The 18,270-nt window shown below is 47.9% G+C and overlaps 2 protein-coding genes across 3 annotated transcripts in view; one reads left to right on the top strand and one right to left on the bottom strand.

Moving 5' to 3' along the window:
• Window positions 1-388: 388 nt before the first annotated feature.
• LOC308234167 (small ribosomal subunit protein eS24-like) lies at window positions 389-736 on the bottom strand (the record flags this gene model as incomplete). The annotated part of the gene is made up of 1 exon (XM_080641536.1): window positions 389-736. One exon carries the CDS (start codon window positions 734-736, stop codon window positions 389-391), a length of 348 nt encoding a protein of 115 aa, XP_080497662.1.
• Window positions 737-9,637: 8,901 nt separating this feature from the next.
• CGNL1 (cingulin like 1) overlaps window positions 9,638-18,270 on the top strand; it is a 162,554-nt gene continuing 153,921 nt past the window's right edge. Inside the window, exon 1 of one of the 2 annotated variants that reach the window (XM_080675417.1) lies at window positions 9,638-9,657. The gene's annotated coding sequence lies outside the window, so the exon portion shown is untranslated. Of the gene's footprint in view, window positions 9,658-10,119; window positions 10,247-18,270 lie in introns of those variants that run through there. The other variant, XM_080675416.1, reaches the window with a different exon arrangement.

Below are 18,270 nucleotides of genomic sequence, written 5' to 3'. Positions count from 1 at the left end.
GATCGAGGTGCCCAGAGCTCTGTTCTCCTTCTTGGGGCTTAAGAATATTGTTAAGTGGGAATGCATTGCCCAGGATCCGGAGAAAGGGCATTTGCAAAGTCTCTGGCAGGAATGGGCATCCCCCTCCGGGGTGGTCACCAGGCAAAAGGCTGACTTCAGAGGGAGGGAAGAGAGAGACCCCTGGCATGTTCGGGGCAGGCTGGCATGGAGCTGCCTCCCTCCGTGGTGCTCCCTTAAGTCCTCACAGTATTTTTTTTAAGTTCTTAGTTTATTTAGTTTATTAATCCCCTCATGAAAAACTTGCACACTCACCACAGATAAAATCACTGAAGGTCTTCACTCCTTTTTGCAACACCAACATTGGCCTTTGCATTCCGTCCGCCTTTCCTCATCCTGCTCTTGCTTTTCTTTTGTGGTTTCTTGAGGCCTTCTCAGACAGGCCATGTCCTACAGGTCTACGTTTAAGTTCGTTTTTCCTTGCGTAAGCCAAGGAATCATAAACCATGCGGGAGCCAGTGGTCTTGCCACCACCAAAACGGGTTCCGAATCCAAACACAAAGATGACATCTGCTGTGATCTCGTACTTTTTGGCTAGTTTCCCCCAAATTTGTGTCTTGGGTACCATTTCCATCCCAAGGTGAAGGACGTCAATGACCATTTGCTTCCGCTGGAGTAGCCTGTAGGTCATGAGCTTCCTGGTCCAGGGAGTTACAGTGGCGTTCATGATGGTGGCCATGCTTCAAGCAGCCGGGGAGGAAAAGCCTTTTCTAGTTCCCCAGAATAAATCCCACACTTTGCCCCACATTTCCCAAACGTTTGGGTCTAGGCCTAGAGACCCACCCCCAAGTCCAAGGCCTTTGATACAACCTGTCGGAGATTCCTTTCTTTTCTGCTGTCCACCCTGTCCCTCTTGCCTCAAGGTTACAAGCAAACAGCAGGGGCTTGAAAAGGAGCCGAGAGCAGGAAGGCGGCGAGGGGGGGGGGGGGGCAGGGACTTTTGGTTAATACTTTGAAACATTGTCCCTATGGGGATGGGAAGAGGGGATTTTCTCCAATAGGATACAGTCACCCTTGGAAAGCTGATCTGTAGAACAGTGGTCCCTTTCCAGGCTCAGGATAGTCTCCTTAAAAAAAATGCAGTAAGAGGATTTGCTATTGGAAAACTTAAGATCTTATGAGAAATATATTATTAGAGCAGATCACAATCTCAGCTGCACGTTAGAATCGCCTGGGAGAACTTCTAAAACACCAATCGCAGGACACCAGGGCCCACCTGTAGACACTATGATTTAATTGCCTGGAGGGGGATGACAAGCAGAGCTAGTTTTCAAAGTTTCCTAAGTATTCAGTGCAGGGCTGGAAGCCCTCAGCATATAAACAGGACTGACTCACCCATTAGAGTCCAGCCGTGGGCAAACTACGGCCCGCGGGCCGGATCCGGCTGTTCTATCCGGTTCTCTTGCTCTCCCCTCCGCTCCTTTACTTTGAATTTATATTAGTTCACACAAACACTCCATCCATGCTTTTGATCCGGCCCTCCGGTCCAGTTTAAGAACCCATTGTGGCCCTCGAGTCAAAAAGTTTGCCCACCCCTGCATTAGACTCAGCACAGAGCCTGCACCCACAATTCTTTCAGGGGCCCACAAAAATGTATAATTTATTTTAAAAGTAGAGGGGAAAATGAATACTTAGGTGGAAGAGCATGTTTTACTATATATTTACTCCACAAATATATATTTATGCTGATGTACTTGTAAAACATAATTTTTAATATATTTGTATGGAGGAAGGAACCCACCGCACAGAAGCGCTCGGGGGCCCACAGAAGTCACCATGCAGTGTGAGAGGGACCCGTGTAAGAGTGTCTCTGAATGTCGCCACTATAATGACTCTGTTCACTTTAAGAGAGCACACTGAGTTACATCAGCGATGTCTACACCTGCATCGGCAATCACGATGCCCACATTTACTTCCCCTTAGCGTGCCTGTTCATGTCAGGTGTTTTGGAGTGGTCTCTACTCCCTTTCAGTGAGCTGCCTGGAGGTTCTGCTGTGCTGCATGTGACGGCCTGAGAGGCATTTTGAGTGTTTGGTCTTCTAGTTAAAGATCCAGTGCCACCTTTGACTTGGAGCTGCTGATCCAGTTCCTGAGGTTTCAGAGACAGCGTGGATTGAAGGCCTCGGAGGAAAGCAGCGTTGGCCCTGAGCGAGAGGCCCCGCCAACGTGGGGTTGTCTGCCTGGCCATGCAGGCCTCTGACGCTCAGCTCGGCTCCTGCCGGCCCCTCCTGAGGGCAGAGATTCCTAAGGCTGAGTTACATAAACCTTTGCTTTCTTTCCTAACCCATATCCATAATTTAAAAGGCATTTTCCCCATGCTGGCACAGACTCTGGAATTCTCATGGTGAGGGAAAGGTCTAGGGGCAACCATCGCCGTGTCCTTGAATTTCGCTGAGGGCACTGGGGGCTGGGAGGGACTGACGTGAGGGAAGGGAAGTTAGGAAGAATCATCCCTGATGCCTTTCAGTTTGCCATCCTGTGCTTCCCCGGCAAAGCTCTGGCTCCCACAGACGCCGGAGCAGTGGAGACTGCTCCCACCTATCCATAAAGGATTGGGTCTTGGACAAGTTGTGTGGCTTTTCTGAGCCTCAACTCCCTTATATGTAAGATGGAGTTAAGAACATCAACCTCCTGGGTTGTTTTGAAAATTAAAGCATTGAATGTGGCTCAGTTGGTTGGAGTTTACACCAAAATGCTGCGGTTCGGTTCCTGGACAGGGCACCTACCTAGGTTGTGGGTTTGATCCAGTCGGGTGCTTACGTGAGGCAGCTGATCGATGTTTCTCTGTGTCTCTCTCCCCTCCTCTCTCTCTGAAAACTCAATAAAAACATATCCTTGGGTGAGGATTGAAAAAACTACAAACAAAGCATTGAATGTGAAGTTCCTCAAATTGCCCACGAAATCCACATTCCTGCTATAATCGCTGGCACCTTGACCCTAGGCCTGAAGGCAGAGGGAATCGCCAGTCTGAAGACCTCAACCTGCTCTTGAGTAGACCAGCTCCCAAGCCTTAAGTTTTAGGGATATAAATTGTATCCACTTCTACAAGATAAACTAAATTCTCATTCTCATTATTTCACCGAATAGTCCCAGTGTGCTACTTTTGCTTTAGACATATCCAAGAAAAATGTGTTCTGGAAGGAGAAAGCCCTCGTTAGAAGATTCTGGCAGTCCTAAATGAACAAAAATGCAGCATTTAAAACATTCGATCTGGGTGTCAGGTCTCATCCATGGCCCATTTGGTCTGAATACAGTCTGAGAATGTGGCCCTCAAGATAGCTTAGATCATCTATGAGCAAATAATCCAACCCCCAAAATGGTTAATTAATTTGCTACAGAGAAAATGTAGACCCCAGAGTCAAAATTTAAAAAATTTAAAAAAAGGTTTTGTTTTTAATCTTGGAATTTGAGCTATCCTGACTTTGGCCAAAGATGATAGAAAAGGCTTTTATATCCTGGAGTTGTTTCAACATAACTAGGGACACTTTGGGGATAATATTTAACAAATGCATCTTTGTTGAATTAGTATCAGTTGGAGGTTTGGGGATGACTGAGGAGACAGGGATTGTAAACTTGTGCTGTTTCTAGAAAATTCCTCCCTCGGCCGTTTGGCTGAGCATTGCCATTTCTCCTCTTGTTTTTCAGCCTCCAGACAGACAGGCCAAGCTTCCAGGAAGTCCAGCCCTGCTTGCATCCAACTGGCCCACAGAAGGTGCATAAAAGGCCTTTGACTCTGCTGGATCCCTCCAACGCTGCTCTTCACTCTTCCTGGTTTTTTAATCTAGTGTGCAGGTGAAACACTGGTGGGGAAGTCGGTGGGCCCTCATGCCTCACAGCAAATCCTGGGAGGGCAGCATGGAGTCAGTGTCAAGTTTTGATTGCTTTTTTTCCCCACTGAGAAACTTCACTCCTGTTTCAACATTCCCAACGACATGATAGGGATGCCCTATCTATCAAGCAAAGAGAAAATAAAGTAAGGGGCCCTGGCTGGGTAGCTCAGTTGGTTAGAGGATGCTCTACCAACGTGGCAGGTTCAATCCCTAATCAAGGCACATGCAAGAATCAACCAGTGGATGCGTGAATAAGTGGAACAACAAATGGGTGTGTCCTTCTCTCAAATCAACAAGTAGAACTTTAAAAAAATAATGAAGTGGTAGTGTCTCTAATTTCCTGTCTCCCACAGAATAAGAATGTTAATGGTACACTTGGCTTCATTACCTTCCTCCACACTAGACACAAGCACATTTGTTTTTCCAAAGGCTACTGAGGACCTTTACATAGTAATTAGGCTCCACCTCTTCCCTGTGGGATGCATGATTATCACCTCCCTTTCCAGACCCTGGGATCCAGGCCACGGGGAGCTTAGGTTACTAGTCCAAGGCCTTGGGCAAGTCTTTGGAATAGGTTGAGCCATTCCCTGCCCTGGACACAAGACTGGAGCTCAGAACCTGTTCTCAGTGGCATGTTCTGATAACGCCTGTGTGCACTGATGAGTATGTGTTTGTTCATTCATTCATCAAACATTTGCTGACCTCCGGCTCTGTGCTAGTGGCTAGAGGAGCTGCCAGCTGTCATATGCTGTAGAAGGCAGGGCCTCGGGGAGCCTTATGCACTGTGAGCCTGGGCAATGGACAAGTTGTAGCTGCCAGGACAGTTCCATGCAAACTCAGCATCGTTTGGTGCTGACAGCTTCCCAGCTCGGGGGAGCACTGTGGCCCCAGGGAGCTCTCTCCGCATGGAAGCTGGGGTGGGGAGTGTAACTGCAGGGGCCTCCATGCTGGATGGAGCCTTGGGGAAATCCTCCGGCCCTGTCCTGTATGTTGTCAGTCCTGGGGAGCGTCTGGCAGCTTCTCAAGAGGCCCCTGTGCACAGAGCGGCAATCTCAGTGACACACCCTAATCATGGCTTCCTTCTTCCCTGTCTCACGCTCCCTGTTCCCTCTCCTGCTTCCAGGGATTCCCCAGCTACATGCGCCACCTGCACCGAGTCCCCTCTCAGGCTCTACCGTCCGAGCAACCCCAACTAAGGCAGCCTCTTCCAAAGGCTCCAACCAACAGACCTCTTTCCAGGGGCCCTTCCCAACCCCATATTTCTCCCCAAGCCCACTTCTCCACTTCAACCAGGTAAAGCACAGTACTCTTTTTGGCTTTGTTCACTACCTCCTGGTTCCTGTCTTGTGTGTCTGACTACACCTTCCCTGAATGCCCTTCTGCTCCATCAGTTACCTGTGGTCACTGCAGCCTCACAGTGTGAGCCACAGGAAGTGCCCACGGCGCAGCTTCCCCTCTGTGGCCCCTGCTGTGTTCTGCACCCCGCGATGGCTTGTATGTCATGGACGCCACAGCATTTCTCTGAGTTTTTCTGCATCATGTATTCCATGCACACAAAATCTGGTGAAGAAAAGAGGTGATATATTTTTCTCTACTCTTCCTCCTGAAAATTTATCTTCTGGCAAGTTGTTGTAATTGACAAAAAAAGTAATAAGTAAAAAATCTTCCTACAGGCTCAGTAACAGCAGCCAAGAGAGAAAAACTGATATTGAATAAAAATAAAAAAGAAATGTGTTTCAAAATTTTAGAAGCTTTGCCTGGGGTGGGGGAATGTTTACTTTAGGTCCAGGCTGAAGCAGCTTGAGCATGCATTTTGATAATAACAGCATCAAAAGCAGTTTCGCTGATAAACCCTCTGCTCTCTTCTTGCCCCCAAAGACTCTCCTTATTTATTTTTAAAATATGTTTTTATTGATTTAAGGAAGAGGGATAGGGAGAGAGATATATATAGAGAAATATCGATCGGCTGCCTCCTGCACACCCCACACTGGGGATCAAGCCCTCAACCTGGCCATGCGCCCTGACCAGGAATCCAACTGGTGACCTCTTGGTTCATGGGTTGATGCTCAACCACTGAGCCACACCGGTCGGGCAAGACTTCCCTTATTTTTGTTATCAGCACAATATCTGCCTGGAAGTGGAGGCAATTGCTGATTAAATGCTTTTTAGACAGTTAACAAATATTTACCAAGTGAATACTTCCTTTTTTTAAAAAAATATTTTTATTGATTTCAGAGAGGAAGGGAGAGGGAGAGATAGAAACATCAATGATGAGAGAGAATCATTGATCAGCTGCCTCCTCTACGCCCCACAATGGGGATCGAGCCCACAACCTGGGCATGTGCCCTGACTGGGAATCCAACCGTGACCTTCAGGTTCATAGGTCAATGCTCAACCACTGAGCCACGTCAGCCAGGCCCAAGTGAATACTTTCTATAGCTCCTTGTGTGAGGGTCTAAGGGAGAAGTAGATTGGTGATGTTGGGCCTTCCTGGGCCTTCCTGCTGCCTCTCCCAGACCCTACTCCTCTCTCAGCTGGTGCCCTCTGCTTCCTCCGCCCAAAGTGCGCACACTTCCCTCTGCTCTGCTCTTCTGGCACCTGGTCCAGCCCTTGTGCTCCTTGGCCTAGGCCTGGATGCTGCCCACATCTGGCCCTCCACGGCCCTGTCCGCCTCCCCCTCCCCCCTGCATATCCACTGAAAATGCCATCATTACCTCACATTCCTTCAGCAGCTCTCATAACAAATCATCCCAGGCCATCTGCCTGGACACCTCAGCTGCGTCCTTACCCTCTCCAGTCCCTCACTGCACACATTGGGTCCTCAAGTCCTAGGGGAACTTTTTGGAAATTTCTTACTTCCCTGTCCTTCTCTGCTGCAATCTCCCTCATCAGTTTGCTGGCTCCTGGCGTAGGTTTCTGCTATTCCAGGTCTCCAGGGCCCTTAAGTGCCCTCTGTAAGATGCAGGTGCCATTCCGACCATTTTGAGGTGTCCAAGTGTTACTGTTTGGTTAATTTGAGCACCCTCACTTTAGTATTAGATTCCTTTTCCACCATCTGGTCCCATCCCCCTTTCTAGTATGCACCCCATGACCCCCTCCAGGCAGCCTCCATTCAGGAAAGACCATTCTTTCAACACTGTCTCTGTTAGGGTCACCTAAGGAGGAACACACAAGGCCAAAAGTGGTAAAGGTTTATAAATTTACTAGAGGCCCGGTGCACAAAATTCGTGCATTAACCAGGGGCGGGGGGGGGGGTGTCGCTCAGCCTGGCCTGCTACCTCTTGCAGTCTGGGAGCTGTCAGTCAGACATCCTTAGTGCTGCCATCAAGGCAGGAGAGGCTCCTGCCACCACCTCTGTGCTCACCAGCTGTGAGCCCAGCTTCTGGCTGAGTGGCGCTCCTCCTGTGGGAGTGCACGGATTACCAGGGGGCAGCTCCTGTGTTGAGCGTCTGCCCCCTGGTGGTCAGTGCACGTCATAGTGGCCAGTTGTTCCACAGTTCAGTTAATTTGCATATTAGCCTTTTATTATATAGGATTAGGTTATCTGCATACCAGATGGGTTGAGCCCCAAAATGGCACCAGCTCCCAGGGATGGGGAATCCGAGGTTTTAAAGGACTCTAGGTGGGCTTTTTCAGCGAGGAACTCTCTGGGTGGGTCTGGATCTTGGGAAGGTCCAGAGGGGAAATGGTCTTAGCAAGTGGAATGTGGTCTAAGCGAAAGGGAATGCAGGTTGTGAAGTGGTCTAAAGGTCAGTTCCCAGGGGAAGGGAGGTTATCAATTCAATTATTATTATTATTTTTAAATATATTTTTATTGATTTCACAGAGGAAGGGAGAGGGAGAGAGATAGAAGCATCAATGATGAGAGAGAATCATTGATTGGCTGCCTCCTGCACACCCCCTACTGGAGATTGAGTCGCATCCCGGGCATGTGCCCTTGACCGGAATAGAACCCGGGACCTTTCAGTCTGCAAGCCAAACCAGCTAGGGCTTGATTCAATTATTTAACAGACCTAATAGTCACCTTAAATGTCCCCCTGGACACACCAGCACCTACATCCAATATTTCTAGAATAGTTTGTCCACTTCCTCTAAAAAGACTCCTTTGACCATTACTGCCTCCCTTGGATTCTTAAGTAGTATCCTCCCCCCTCACCCCCATCACTATTCCTTTAAAAAATTTGCTTGTTTATTTATTTGTTTATTATTGAGGTATAATTGACATATAAGTTTCAGGTGTACAACATAATGATCCAATATTTGTATATATTGTAAAACGATCCCCACAGTTAGCATCCATTACAAAGATCTTTTGTTTCTTGTGATGAGAACTTTTCAGTTCTCTCTTAACAACTCTCAAATATGCAATAAAGCATTATTAACTATGGTCACCATGCTGTACATTACATTCTCATGACTTATTTATTTTAAAACTGGAAGTTTGTACTTTTTGACCTCCTTCACCCATTTCTCCTACCCCCATCCTTACCTCTGGCAGCTGCTAATCTGTTCTCTGTATTGATGAGCTTTTATCGTTTGTTTTTTAGATTCCACATATAAATGAGATCATATGGTATTTGTCTTTCTCTGTCTGACTTATTTCACTTATCATAATACTCTCAATGTCTATGCATGTCTCAAATGGCAAGATTTCCCTTTTTTTAAATGGCTGAATAATATTCCATTATACATATTCCATTTTTTATCCATTCATCCACTGGTGGACACTCAGGTTGCTTCCTTATCTTGGCTATTGTAAGTAATGCTGCAATGAACATGGGGGTGCACACATATTTTTGAGTTAGTGTTTTGCTTTCTTTGGATAAATATCCAGAAGTGGAATTGCTGGATCATACGATAGTTCTATTTTTAATGTTTTTAGGAAACTCCATACTGTTTTTCATAGTGACTGCACCAATTTACATTCCCACCAACAGTGCACAAGGGCTCCCTTTTCTTTGCAGCCTCCCTAACACTTGTTACTTTTCCGGTCTTTTGGTAATAGCCATTCTAATAGGTGTGAGGTGATATCTCACTGTGGTTTTCATTTGCACTTCCCTGATGATTAGTGATGTTTAGCACCTTTTCATGTACTTGTTGGCCATCTTTGGAAACTATCCATTCCAGTCCTATGCCCATTTTTAAGTTGGAGCATTTGTTTTTTTGACATTGAGTTGTATGAGTTCTTTATATAATTTGTATATTAATCCTTCTTCAGATATGTGATTTGCAAATATTTTCTCCCTTTCACTATTATGTTTTAAAGTCTTTACATTGTTATTTTAAATTATTGAATTTTCAAATGTCTATTTCATTCACTCATTTGGCAAACATTTACTTATTAAGTACAGGTTATGTGACTTTTTTTTTTTTTCCAGGCAATCTTCACAACATGGTGGGGTAGGTATCCTGCTCTCCATTTCACAAATGAAAAGAAAACGTTTTTTACTGCACCAGCTCTGACAGCGGGTCAGCGGTATCCCGCAGTTTCTATTGCAATGGGCCTAACCCAGATACCAGGAATCTGGCTTCTACTCCCAGCTCCCACTACCATCAGCGGTGTGGCCTTGGGCCCCTCACTCCCTGCCTTCCTAACAGGCACAGGCATTTATTACCATTAGATTGTAGGTGGCGACTATAATTTTGGAGCTCTCCACCAGTGTCTAGACATAGTAGGTGCTCAATAAATATTTGCAGATTTAATTGCGGTAGAAGAAAAGTTATACCTTAAGTTTCTCACTAGTTGGGGAGAAAAAGTCTGCACGGAAGGGTAAGGCAAAAATTGGGCTCAGAGGCTGTGGGGGTGGGGTGCGCAATAGGGAAGGCCTCCCGGAGATGGGGAATTTGGCAAGGCCGGCTTGGGGGAGAAAAACACCCGCTGATGGCGGGGAGGGGTCGGTGGAGGACATTCCGATCTGGGGAAGGGTGAGGACAAAGCGGTGCTGGAGAGGAGTGTGAGGCCTGAGTGTTGGGGGGGAGAGGTGCTGGCGAGGGGCGGAGGGAGGGCGCGCGCGGTCCAGCCCAGGAGGGTCGGTGGAAGGTGCCCGAGGGGCGCAGGGCGGGGGGTGGTGCGAGGGGAGCGGCGGCCAGGGGAGGGCCGGGCGGGCGGCAGGAAGGCGTGGGGCGGCCTGCCCGGGAAGGGGCGTCGGGCGCCTCACTACCCTGCTTGGGCCGCGAGGCCGGCGGCCGCTGGGGAGGGTCTGGCCCCGCCCGGCCCCCTGCCCCTCCTCCCCGGGGCGGGCGGCGGGGGCGTGGCCGGCTGCCCGGGCCTCCAGGCGGCGCGGCGGCCCCTGCACTCGGCCGGGCTGTGCTGGCTGCGGCGGGAGCGGGACCCGGTGGTGGAGGCGGCGGCGGCGGCGGTAAGTGAGCCAACGCGGGAGCCGGGCTGGGTGGGTGCGCCCACCGGGGCCCGAGGGGCGAGGTGTCTCCGAGGGCCGCGGCGCCTGGAGAGGCTCGGGCTGTGCCAGGTGCGCCGCACTCAGCCCGCGTCTCACCGAGCAGCGCCGCGCCCGCCGCAGGCGCGGGTCCCCGGCTGGAAGGTGCGCTCCTGGCGCCCGCCGCGCCCCGCCGGGAGGCGTGCGGAACACATGGCGGGGGTTCGGGGGGCACCGCGGTGGGGCTGGGGGTAGGAGGAGGCTCTCAGCACCTCTCTCCAGTGCAGAGGGATTGGCAGCCTTCGCACCCCTACCTGGACCCTCGGGCCCGAGTGACAGCTAAGAGGAAGCTGCGGTTCCTCAGGGATCCACACGGAGCGCCCAGTCCCTGTCGTGCCCTGTTTTATTTAATTTTCCGGGGTGCTCGTCCAGACCGTCCCTGAAAAAGAAAGGGGACCCCTTTCCCTGGCCTTCCCTGCCCCGGCAGGTAAACCCCGAGCGCCCCGCCTCACTTGCAGCAATATCCTAGCTTTCCAAGGGACTTTTCCAAGTTGCATCACTGTTTGGCCTGTAGACAGGTGCTTGGCTGTCATATTGGAGTTAGTTACACGGAATTTTAAAAACCTTTGTACATATGTGTGTACCTCCTCACCCCAAGGAAGCATCGCCTTTCCGACTCCGCTCAAACACGTTGTGGATTCCTTTGGGGCATCGGTTCTCAGACTTGGCTGCACATCTGGTGCGTTCTTACAGATACTGGTGTCTAGGTCCCACCTCTAGAAGTCGGACTCAGGTGGGCTGGGGTGCAGCCCGGGCAATGGAGTTCACTCAGCCAGGTGATTGTAAGGCGCCGCCACCTTTGAGCAGCTCTGCCCCGGGGCTTGCTCCCACAGCCACTTCCTGAACTGCTAGGTTAGTCCCAATGCAGGACTCATCACGGGCACTTCTCTCTTTTCCTTCCTTCAGACTTGCTCCCTGATCAGGCATCCTGGCTCTGTCAGGCACTGGACAGCCTGGTGGCTGGTGCCTTCCAACCTTAGACCGCAGACCCTGCTGGCCCCTGGAGTTCCCTTTGTTTCTACTCTCTGTTTACAGTAAACATACGCCTGGGCACTGTCTGCCCGGGAGGCAGGCGGGAGTGTGGGGATTGAAGCCATGAAGTCCTTGGGAGGGCCAAGGTTATCGCACGGGGTTGTCTTATTCAGAGAAAACCAAGAGTTTGACTTGTCCTATTTGGAAAGGATTTCAGATTAAAAAGGAGGAAATACACTTCAGGAATCCAGCTTTTGGAGACAGATAATGATTTTGCATAAATGTGGAGAATTTTCTTTCAAGAAAACAAGTTAACAAGGTTCATGAGGTTGATATTGTGTTAAGGTGTGTGCATTTGTGGCTAAGCTTTATTCCCAATGTGTGATCACACCCAGCAGATACAACACAGCGTGTGTTTCTTATTGATAGACTAACTTGAGCTTGGGACTTAGTGCCTCACAGTAAGTAGTATGGCACATCTGAGGTGAGACTTCAGCCACTTTTCAGATGATCTCAAAAATGGTGGTGAAATAAGATTAAGAAAAAATGGAGCACACACACACACGTATATAATTTGATTATATATTTTATTAAGAAACTGTGTTTTCAGTGTCAGTGTGATTATTGTGACAGTCTCTTGGGATTTTGGTTAGTTTACTGTTGTGCCCAAGTATGATGTTTGTATTAGATTCCCACCTGGGTGTTGCCACCTGGCCACAAATCGCTGGATTTAACTTTTTCTTCGGTGCTGGCCCTCCATTTTGCATTGTTATTAGTAAGTGCGATGAAATACTTTCAAAAGAACGCCCTCCAAAGGGGAGGAACATTTGTGTTCATTTCTAGTTCCTAACATGAGTCAAAAGAATATTTATTTTTTCTTGAAAAATAAAAATTGTGGAGTTGGTTTTTCTCTTTTCCCAGCTTCCGCTGCCGTGCCCTGCTCCTATGGCTGTATCCAGTTGCTGGGAGTGGGGCCACTGCAGGAGCCCTCTTAATTGTCTTGGCTTGAGAATGGAGGTTATGTGGAGTGCATGCTCTCACAGGGTGGCCCCTGACCTCAGCCCTCAACCTTTGGGGAACAAGACCATATGGAAAGTGTTTTCCTGCGTTCCCTCCTCCCCGCAAGGCCAACGAAATGAAACTGTTATTGAATAGTTTGTTAACTTGCTAATCTTGTCTCCTTTTGGAGGGGAAATGTTTATTTGAGGATGCTATTGAACTCTTCGGTGTCTGAAAAGCTGCACCCGAACAGCAATGGTCACACTATGAATATAATAGTACATTTTGTAAAGAAAGAAAGAAAAAGTGTAAGTAACTATGGACCTAAAAAGATTTGTTGGAACATTTCTCTCTTTGGGGTAGCAGCTCTACTAGTAAACTTCTAAAGTGATTAGACGAATGTAAGTGAAGAAAAAAAAAGTGAGGGTCTCTCCATAGAGGAAGGGAAGACAGCACTCAGAAGAGTGAGCTTTGATTCCTGTTAAGAATAGACTGTCCTATGGCTTCCTTTTTTTTCTTCCAGTAGACAGTTAATATGTTGTACCAATGGGCGGTTCAAGAAATTTAATGGCCTCCTTAACTCCTTCTCCCCTTGAAAACCATTTATTTAAGAGATGCTATTGACCTTTTAAAAACACACACACAACTGATATTGTGCTTTTTCTTTCTATTCCTCTTCTGACCCTGCCACTAAAGGGCATTGAAATGGCTGAGAGGTTGGCATCACAGGAGAAAAACAAAGTTCAAGGGCAATTGAAAATTGAGTAATTTTCCCTGAATGACCAAGCGCTTACTTTATTCTGTCATGTGACATTGCTCTTATCAAGAAACAAGTTGTGACATGAAAACCCTGAAAATGTGGGGTACGTGGGGGGGATGGGAATAGCACCAGGGTCGTTTTGCTTTCACGTAGGGTAAGCTCATTGGAGTTTTCAGTCCAACACCCAGGTTCCCCCTTACCATCTTTCTTAGCGCACTGTTATCCCCCAAACCGCTATCCCTGGGAGAGAGAGCTTCCTTTGAAATCCACACTAAAGTTTTTGTTGTTTCATTTTTTTATTCACTCGTTTAGCAAATTCTTACAAAGTCCCCACTCCTACCAGAGCTCTGTATTCCTCCAGGACTTCATGGAAAACAGGGTAACAGTCCCTGACCTCCTGAGCTTGCAGTTGGGTGGGTTACAGTACGTTGGGAACTCTTAGAATAAAGATGAACACAGAGAGCTGTGCGGGTAACCAGGTACCACCTGGCTAGCCTCCCCTGGATAGATACCTACTCAGTTCCTTGGTGCAAGAAAAACTTCACTCCAGTTTTAAGTTAGAATTTATTTTAAGTCCCACCAAGTTTTACATGACTGATTTCAGATACTTTTCTGACAGAGGAGAGGGGAGGGTGTGGGCACAGATCACTCCAAGAAGTGGGGAGTGAAGAAAGATTCAGGCAGATGCATTTTGCTCAAGGGGTATGTACTTAACCAAGTTGTGCAAGGGTATATTCCCCGGGGGTGGCCAACTGGTGGAGAATGTGGCTGGACCTATTTTTGGCAAATGGTAACTGGCAAAATAAGTTTATTAGTTAGCAGGGACGGACATTCGCTCTCTATCCTACTGTTGTCACTTCAGCTCAGGTTTCCTTGGAAAGACTGAAAACTGGACTTCACACTGTTTTTCCCTTGGGAAGGTGGTTTCCAAATAGCTAAGCCATAGGGCTAATAACCCCAGGGTTAGAAGAGTCGTTACCCTTTGTTCATTGACTGCCTTCCAAGTGCCAGGTAGTATGCTCAGCGCCTGTTTTCTGTTCTCTGAATCCGAGTGCTCCTGAGAGGCAGGTGGCAGTGGCCTCACTTTACAGATGAGGAAACTGAGGCTCAAAGACAAACTAGATCTTGTGGCAGCTCACAGCTCAGAAGTGGCAGGGTTGAGGGTCAAGAGAGCTTGGGTTGTCTGAATGAAAAGCTGAGTTCTCCCACTGCTCCTTATTCCTCTTCAGCAGAGTTGATTGAGAAATTGAATTTTCAGTGCCTTAGGTCTGGGTTCACTTACTGTTTTCCTCCACTTGAGGATGTGGGCTTGTCATCCCAAGGGAAATTTTATGAAATCCCACTTTTCTTTTTTTATTTAATTTATTTATTTTTCTTTATTTCAGAGAGGAAGGGAGAGGGAGATAGAAATACCAATGATGAAAGAGAATCATTGATCAGCTGCCTCCTGCTCGCCCCACACTGGGGATCTAGCCCATAGCCTGGGCATGTGCCCTTGACTGGAACTGAACCTGGACCCTTCAGTCTGCAGGCTGATGCTCTATTCACTAAGCCAAACAGGCTAGGGCTGTTTTTTTTTTTTTTTTTTTAATAGGTAGTAAGCTGTTCAGAAAGGCTCTGAATAGATCCCAAATCCTAGGTTAGAGAGACATTAGCCCCATATTTCTTCAAGCTCTGCAAACCTCTGAGTTTCTGTAGGTAATTGGTTGTTGGGTAAGTGATTAAAAACAGAATTCACTGTTGAGCATGGTGGAGCAAAACCACGCTGTGCACCTCCAGTTCCTATTTATGGGGTACCTGAGACAAAAACAAAACTGCGCTGCATAGTAATTACCTCAAGCTCTTAAAATTACAGGTGGGAAGGGCTCCCAGGCGGAGTGGAACTGTAATTAGCCAGGATGAGTCCAAGACAGGCTCACTGAGTGTGTGTTCCTTACTACGGTGGGCTCAGCTCACCTGAGGAGGATCAGTGCCAGGGAACGTTTCCACGGGACTCCGTGGAGGGTCGTCATGGAGTTGGAGTGTTTGGGATTAGAGCACCGGGCGTATGTCCTGAATGGGGACTGTCTGCCAGTTTCTTTGTTCATAGGGTGGTGTGTATTCCCAGCCACCCAATCACAGGGGTCCCTGCTTGCCTTAGGTAGAGTCCATAATGGTTAGGGCTGTGGATTTTTAGTTTAGTTTTTTTGTGTGTGTCTATAAAGGCCCTTTATTATTAACAATCTTTCACTGTTGCTTATCTCTTTGCTGGAGGATTGAGACAAGATGACCAAGACTTTCTGGTTTTGACTTCAATAATTTTCTTGGCTTTTACATCTAACTTCCCCTGACTCTCTCTCCTTGTATTTGATATCATTTGAAACAACATTCTCTTTTCCTTTGAAAATTTGTGGTCCATTCAGGGAAGAGGACCTACTGTGTCCATGACCCCTCCCGGGGATCCCGTGGCACGGCAGTGGTGTAAGTCTGGTTTTCCAGGTGGGGACCCTGGTGAGGTTTCAGCCCAGACTAAGTGGGAGTTTGGGAATTCCAGCTCAGAGTTTCAGACTCTAAATAGCTGCTGTCTTTTGATTTTATTACAAAGGAAAAAGAAATGACCTAGTTTTGAAGTCACAAAGAGGTTCTAGTATATCTTATGAGCTATCGTTGAGCTTCATTGTAGCTGAATTAATCGTTTAAAAAATAATATTTGATTCGTCACCATTTTTGCCTATGTGACTTTTATTCTCCTTATTAAAAACAGTGGCTTAATATAAGCCTAATCAATGGACACAGACCACAGGGGGGTGGGGGCATGAATGGGAGTGGAGGGTAATGGGGGAATAAGGACACATCTGTAATACCTTAATCAATAAAGAAATAAAAAACAAACAAACAGTGGCTTACTCAGCATTGCACAGCGGCAGCTGAAAAGTTGGTCAGCTTCTCTCCTGGCCCTAATCACATATCAAAAACCTGGAAACTTTGCTGAGAGTGGTGATTACAGTGAAAGCTTTAGGAGCTGGGGAGGAACTGATAGAGAAAGAATGAAGGGAGAGATAACAGAGAGAATAGTTTGCAAAGGGACTGCAGGGTGGAGTTTACCAAACTTAAGATTTCTTTGACTTGTGAGTTTCAGGTTTGGGGCTGGAGTACCTTTGTTCCAGTTGCAGCCAGTTCAGCTCAGCTCTGTCTGCACTGCCCTGGGCCACCTGCAAGGTTTTTAATTTTTTATTTATTTATTTTTTGGTGGAGGGTAGGGGGATGGGTGAGTGGGTGGTTGGTGGGGTGGGGTGTAGGGTGGGAGAGAGGAAATAGAGCGTGTGGGGGATTAGAGCTACTGCTTACCTGGTTCTTCATGTTCATTCTGCTCAGGGCATGGCCACCTGGCCTACAGGTCTGGGCACCTGCAATGAGTCCAGCTTTCTGGGGGTGAGGCAGCTGGGTGGCGTACAAAACACGAGAGCGAGGGTCACAAATCCTCTAGGGCAGTGGTTGGCAAACTCATTAGTCAACAGAGCGGCAAACCGTGGCTCTCGAGCCGCATGTGGCTCGTGAGCCTCAGTTTGCCGACCACTGCTCTAGGGCACTTACCTCCAGCCCTGCTGAGAGTGTTACCCTAGCAACTGTAAGTACCATCATGAACCCATAAGTACCATCATGAACCCATTTTACAGGCGTGGGAAACAAGGCCGTGAGAACATTGGGTAGCTTGTCAAAGTGGTGCAGCTACCAAGTGGTAGGATCCAGGGTTCAAACTTGTCTGGCCCGGAGCTGTGCTGGTAACGACTTAGCTGGCTCTCTGCACCTGGAGCTCTGGTGCTGCGCTGGCTCTTCCTTCATTCTCTCAGTTCACCCACTCATTCATTTCTTCCACAGATTATTGACTGCTTGTCAGTGCCTTTGTCTCAGCAATTAGAACCCCATGGGTGCCCTTTGGTACAGGCCTGGACTCCCCCACACCTACAAACCTAGCAAGGGGACCGAGCTCTCCACTGACCTTGCTTCCCTGGGTCTAGCAGAAAGGAGGTGCTCAGCAAAGCTTTGTGGAAGGAAGGATGGAAGTCAGCGGGCCTTTTGAAACTGGACATGCTTGTATTTCGTCTAGCTGTCTCTCTCTGGCTGCCACAGAGATTTCTAAACAGCAAAATGATGAGTGCTAGGAAGGCCGACGGTGGGGGGAATGTTTCACAAAAACAGAGAATTCTTGATAAAAGCATGTTTTCAAAAGTGTATTTCAAGTTCTCCTGGCCAGTGTGTGTTTGTGTTTAATGCGTTTATTATGTGAAGGGCTCGCAGACCCCCAGCCTGCAGATTATTGAGGAAAGGAGTCCTTTCAGACTTCCAAGCATTGTGGGGCCTGTTTTTGCCAGCAGAGCCAGCAGGGCATGCTTTCTTTGGAGTTAAGGACCACATGTCATCGGAAGGTTCAAGTACCTGCCATCCATTTTCCTAGGGCCAGGTGCCATGTAACTTTGAAATACACCAATTGGTGTCCTAACCAGTTTGGCTCAGTGGATAGAGCGTCGGCCTGCAGACTGAAGGGTCCCAGGTTTGATTCCGGTCAAGGGCATGTACCTTGGTTGTGGGCACATCCCCAGTAAGGGGGTGTGCAGGAGGCAGCTGATCGATGTTTCTCTCTCATCGATGTTTCTAGCTCTCTATCCCTCTCCCTTCCTCTCTGTGAAAAATCAATAAAATATATTAAATAAATAAATAAACTATTTAAAAAAAGAAATACACCAGTTGGTAGAAACTAGTAGTTCTCTCTTGTTCTCATTCTTTCTTCACGCCATGGGGTAAGAGTGTTGGGGTCTCAACTACTTGGATTGGAAGCCACATTTGCCCAGCACTAGAATGGGGTGATTTGGGCAGGTTCCTCTTCCATTTCGGGTTTGTTTCCTCATCTGTAAAATGGGGATTAGTGCTTATTATAGAGTATTGGGGCAACACCTCTGACATAGTATAGTGGCTCTCATTGGGGGACACATTCTTGGTTGTCATGACTGAGGGTGGTGGTGGCTACTGGCATCTCGTTGGTGGAGGCCAGGAAAGCTGCTTACCGTGTGCAGGGCAGCCCCACAGAAAACAGTCTAGCCCTAGATGCCAATAGTGCCAAGGCCAAGGGCCCCCGCAGTGGGACCTGGAACAGGGCTGGCTGTTTTATTTTTAAAATGTATTTTATTGATTTTTTACAGAGAGGAAGGGAGAGGGATAGAGAGTTAGAAACATCGATGAG

The sequence above is a fragment of the Plecotus auritus genome (assembly GCF_963455305.1).
Source record: "Plecotus auritus genome assembly, chromosome: 1".
NCBI lineage: Eukaryota > Metazoa > Chordata > Mammalia > Chiroptera > Vespertilionidae > Plecotus > Plecotus auritus.
Note: the sequence above shows the minus strand (reverse complement) of the source record. Positions and strands in the feature narration are given on the sequence as shown.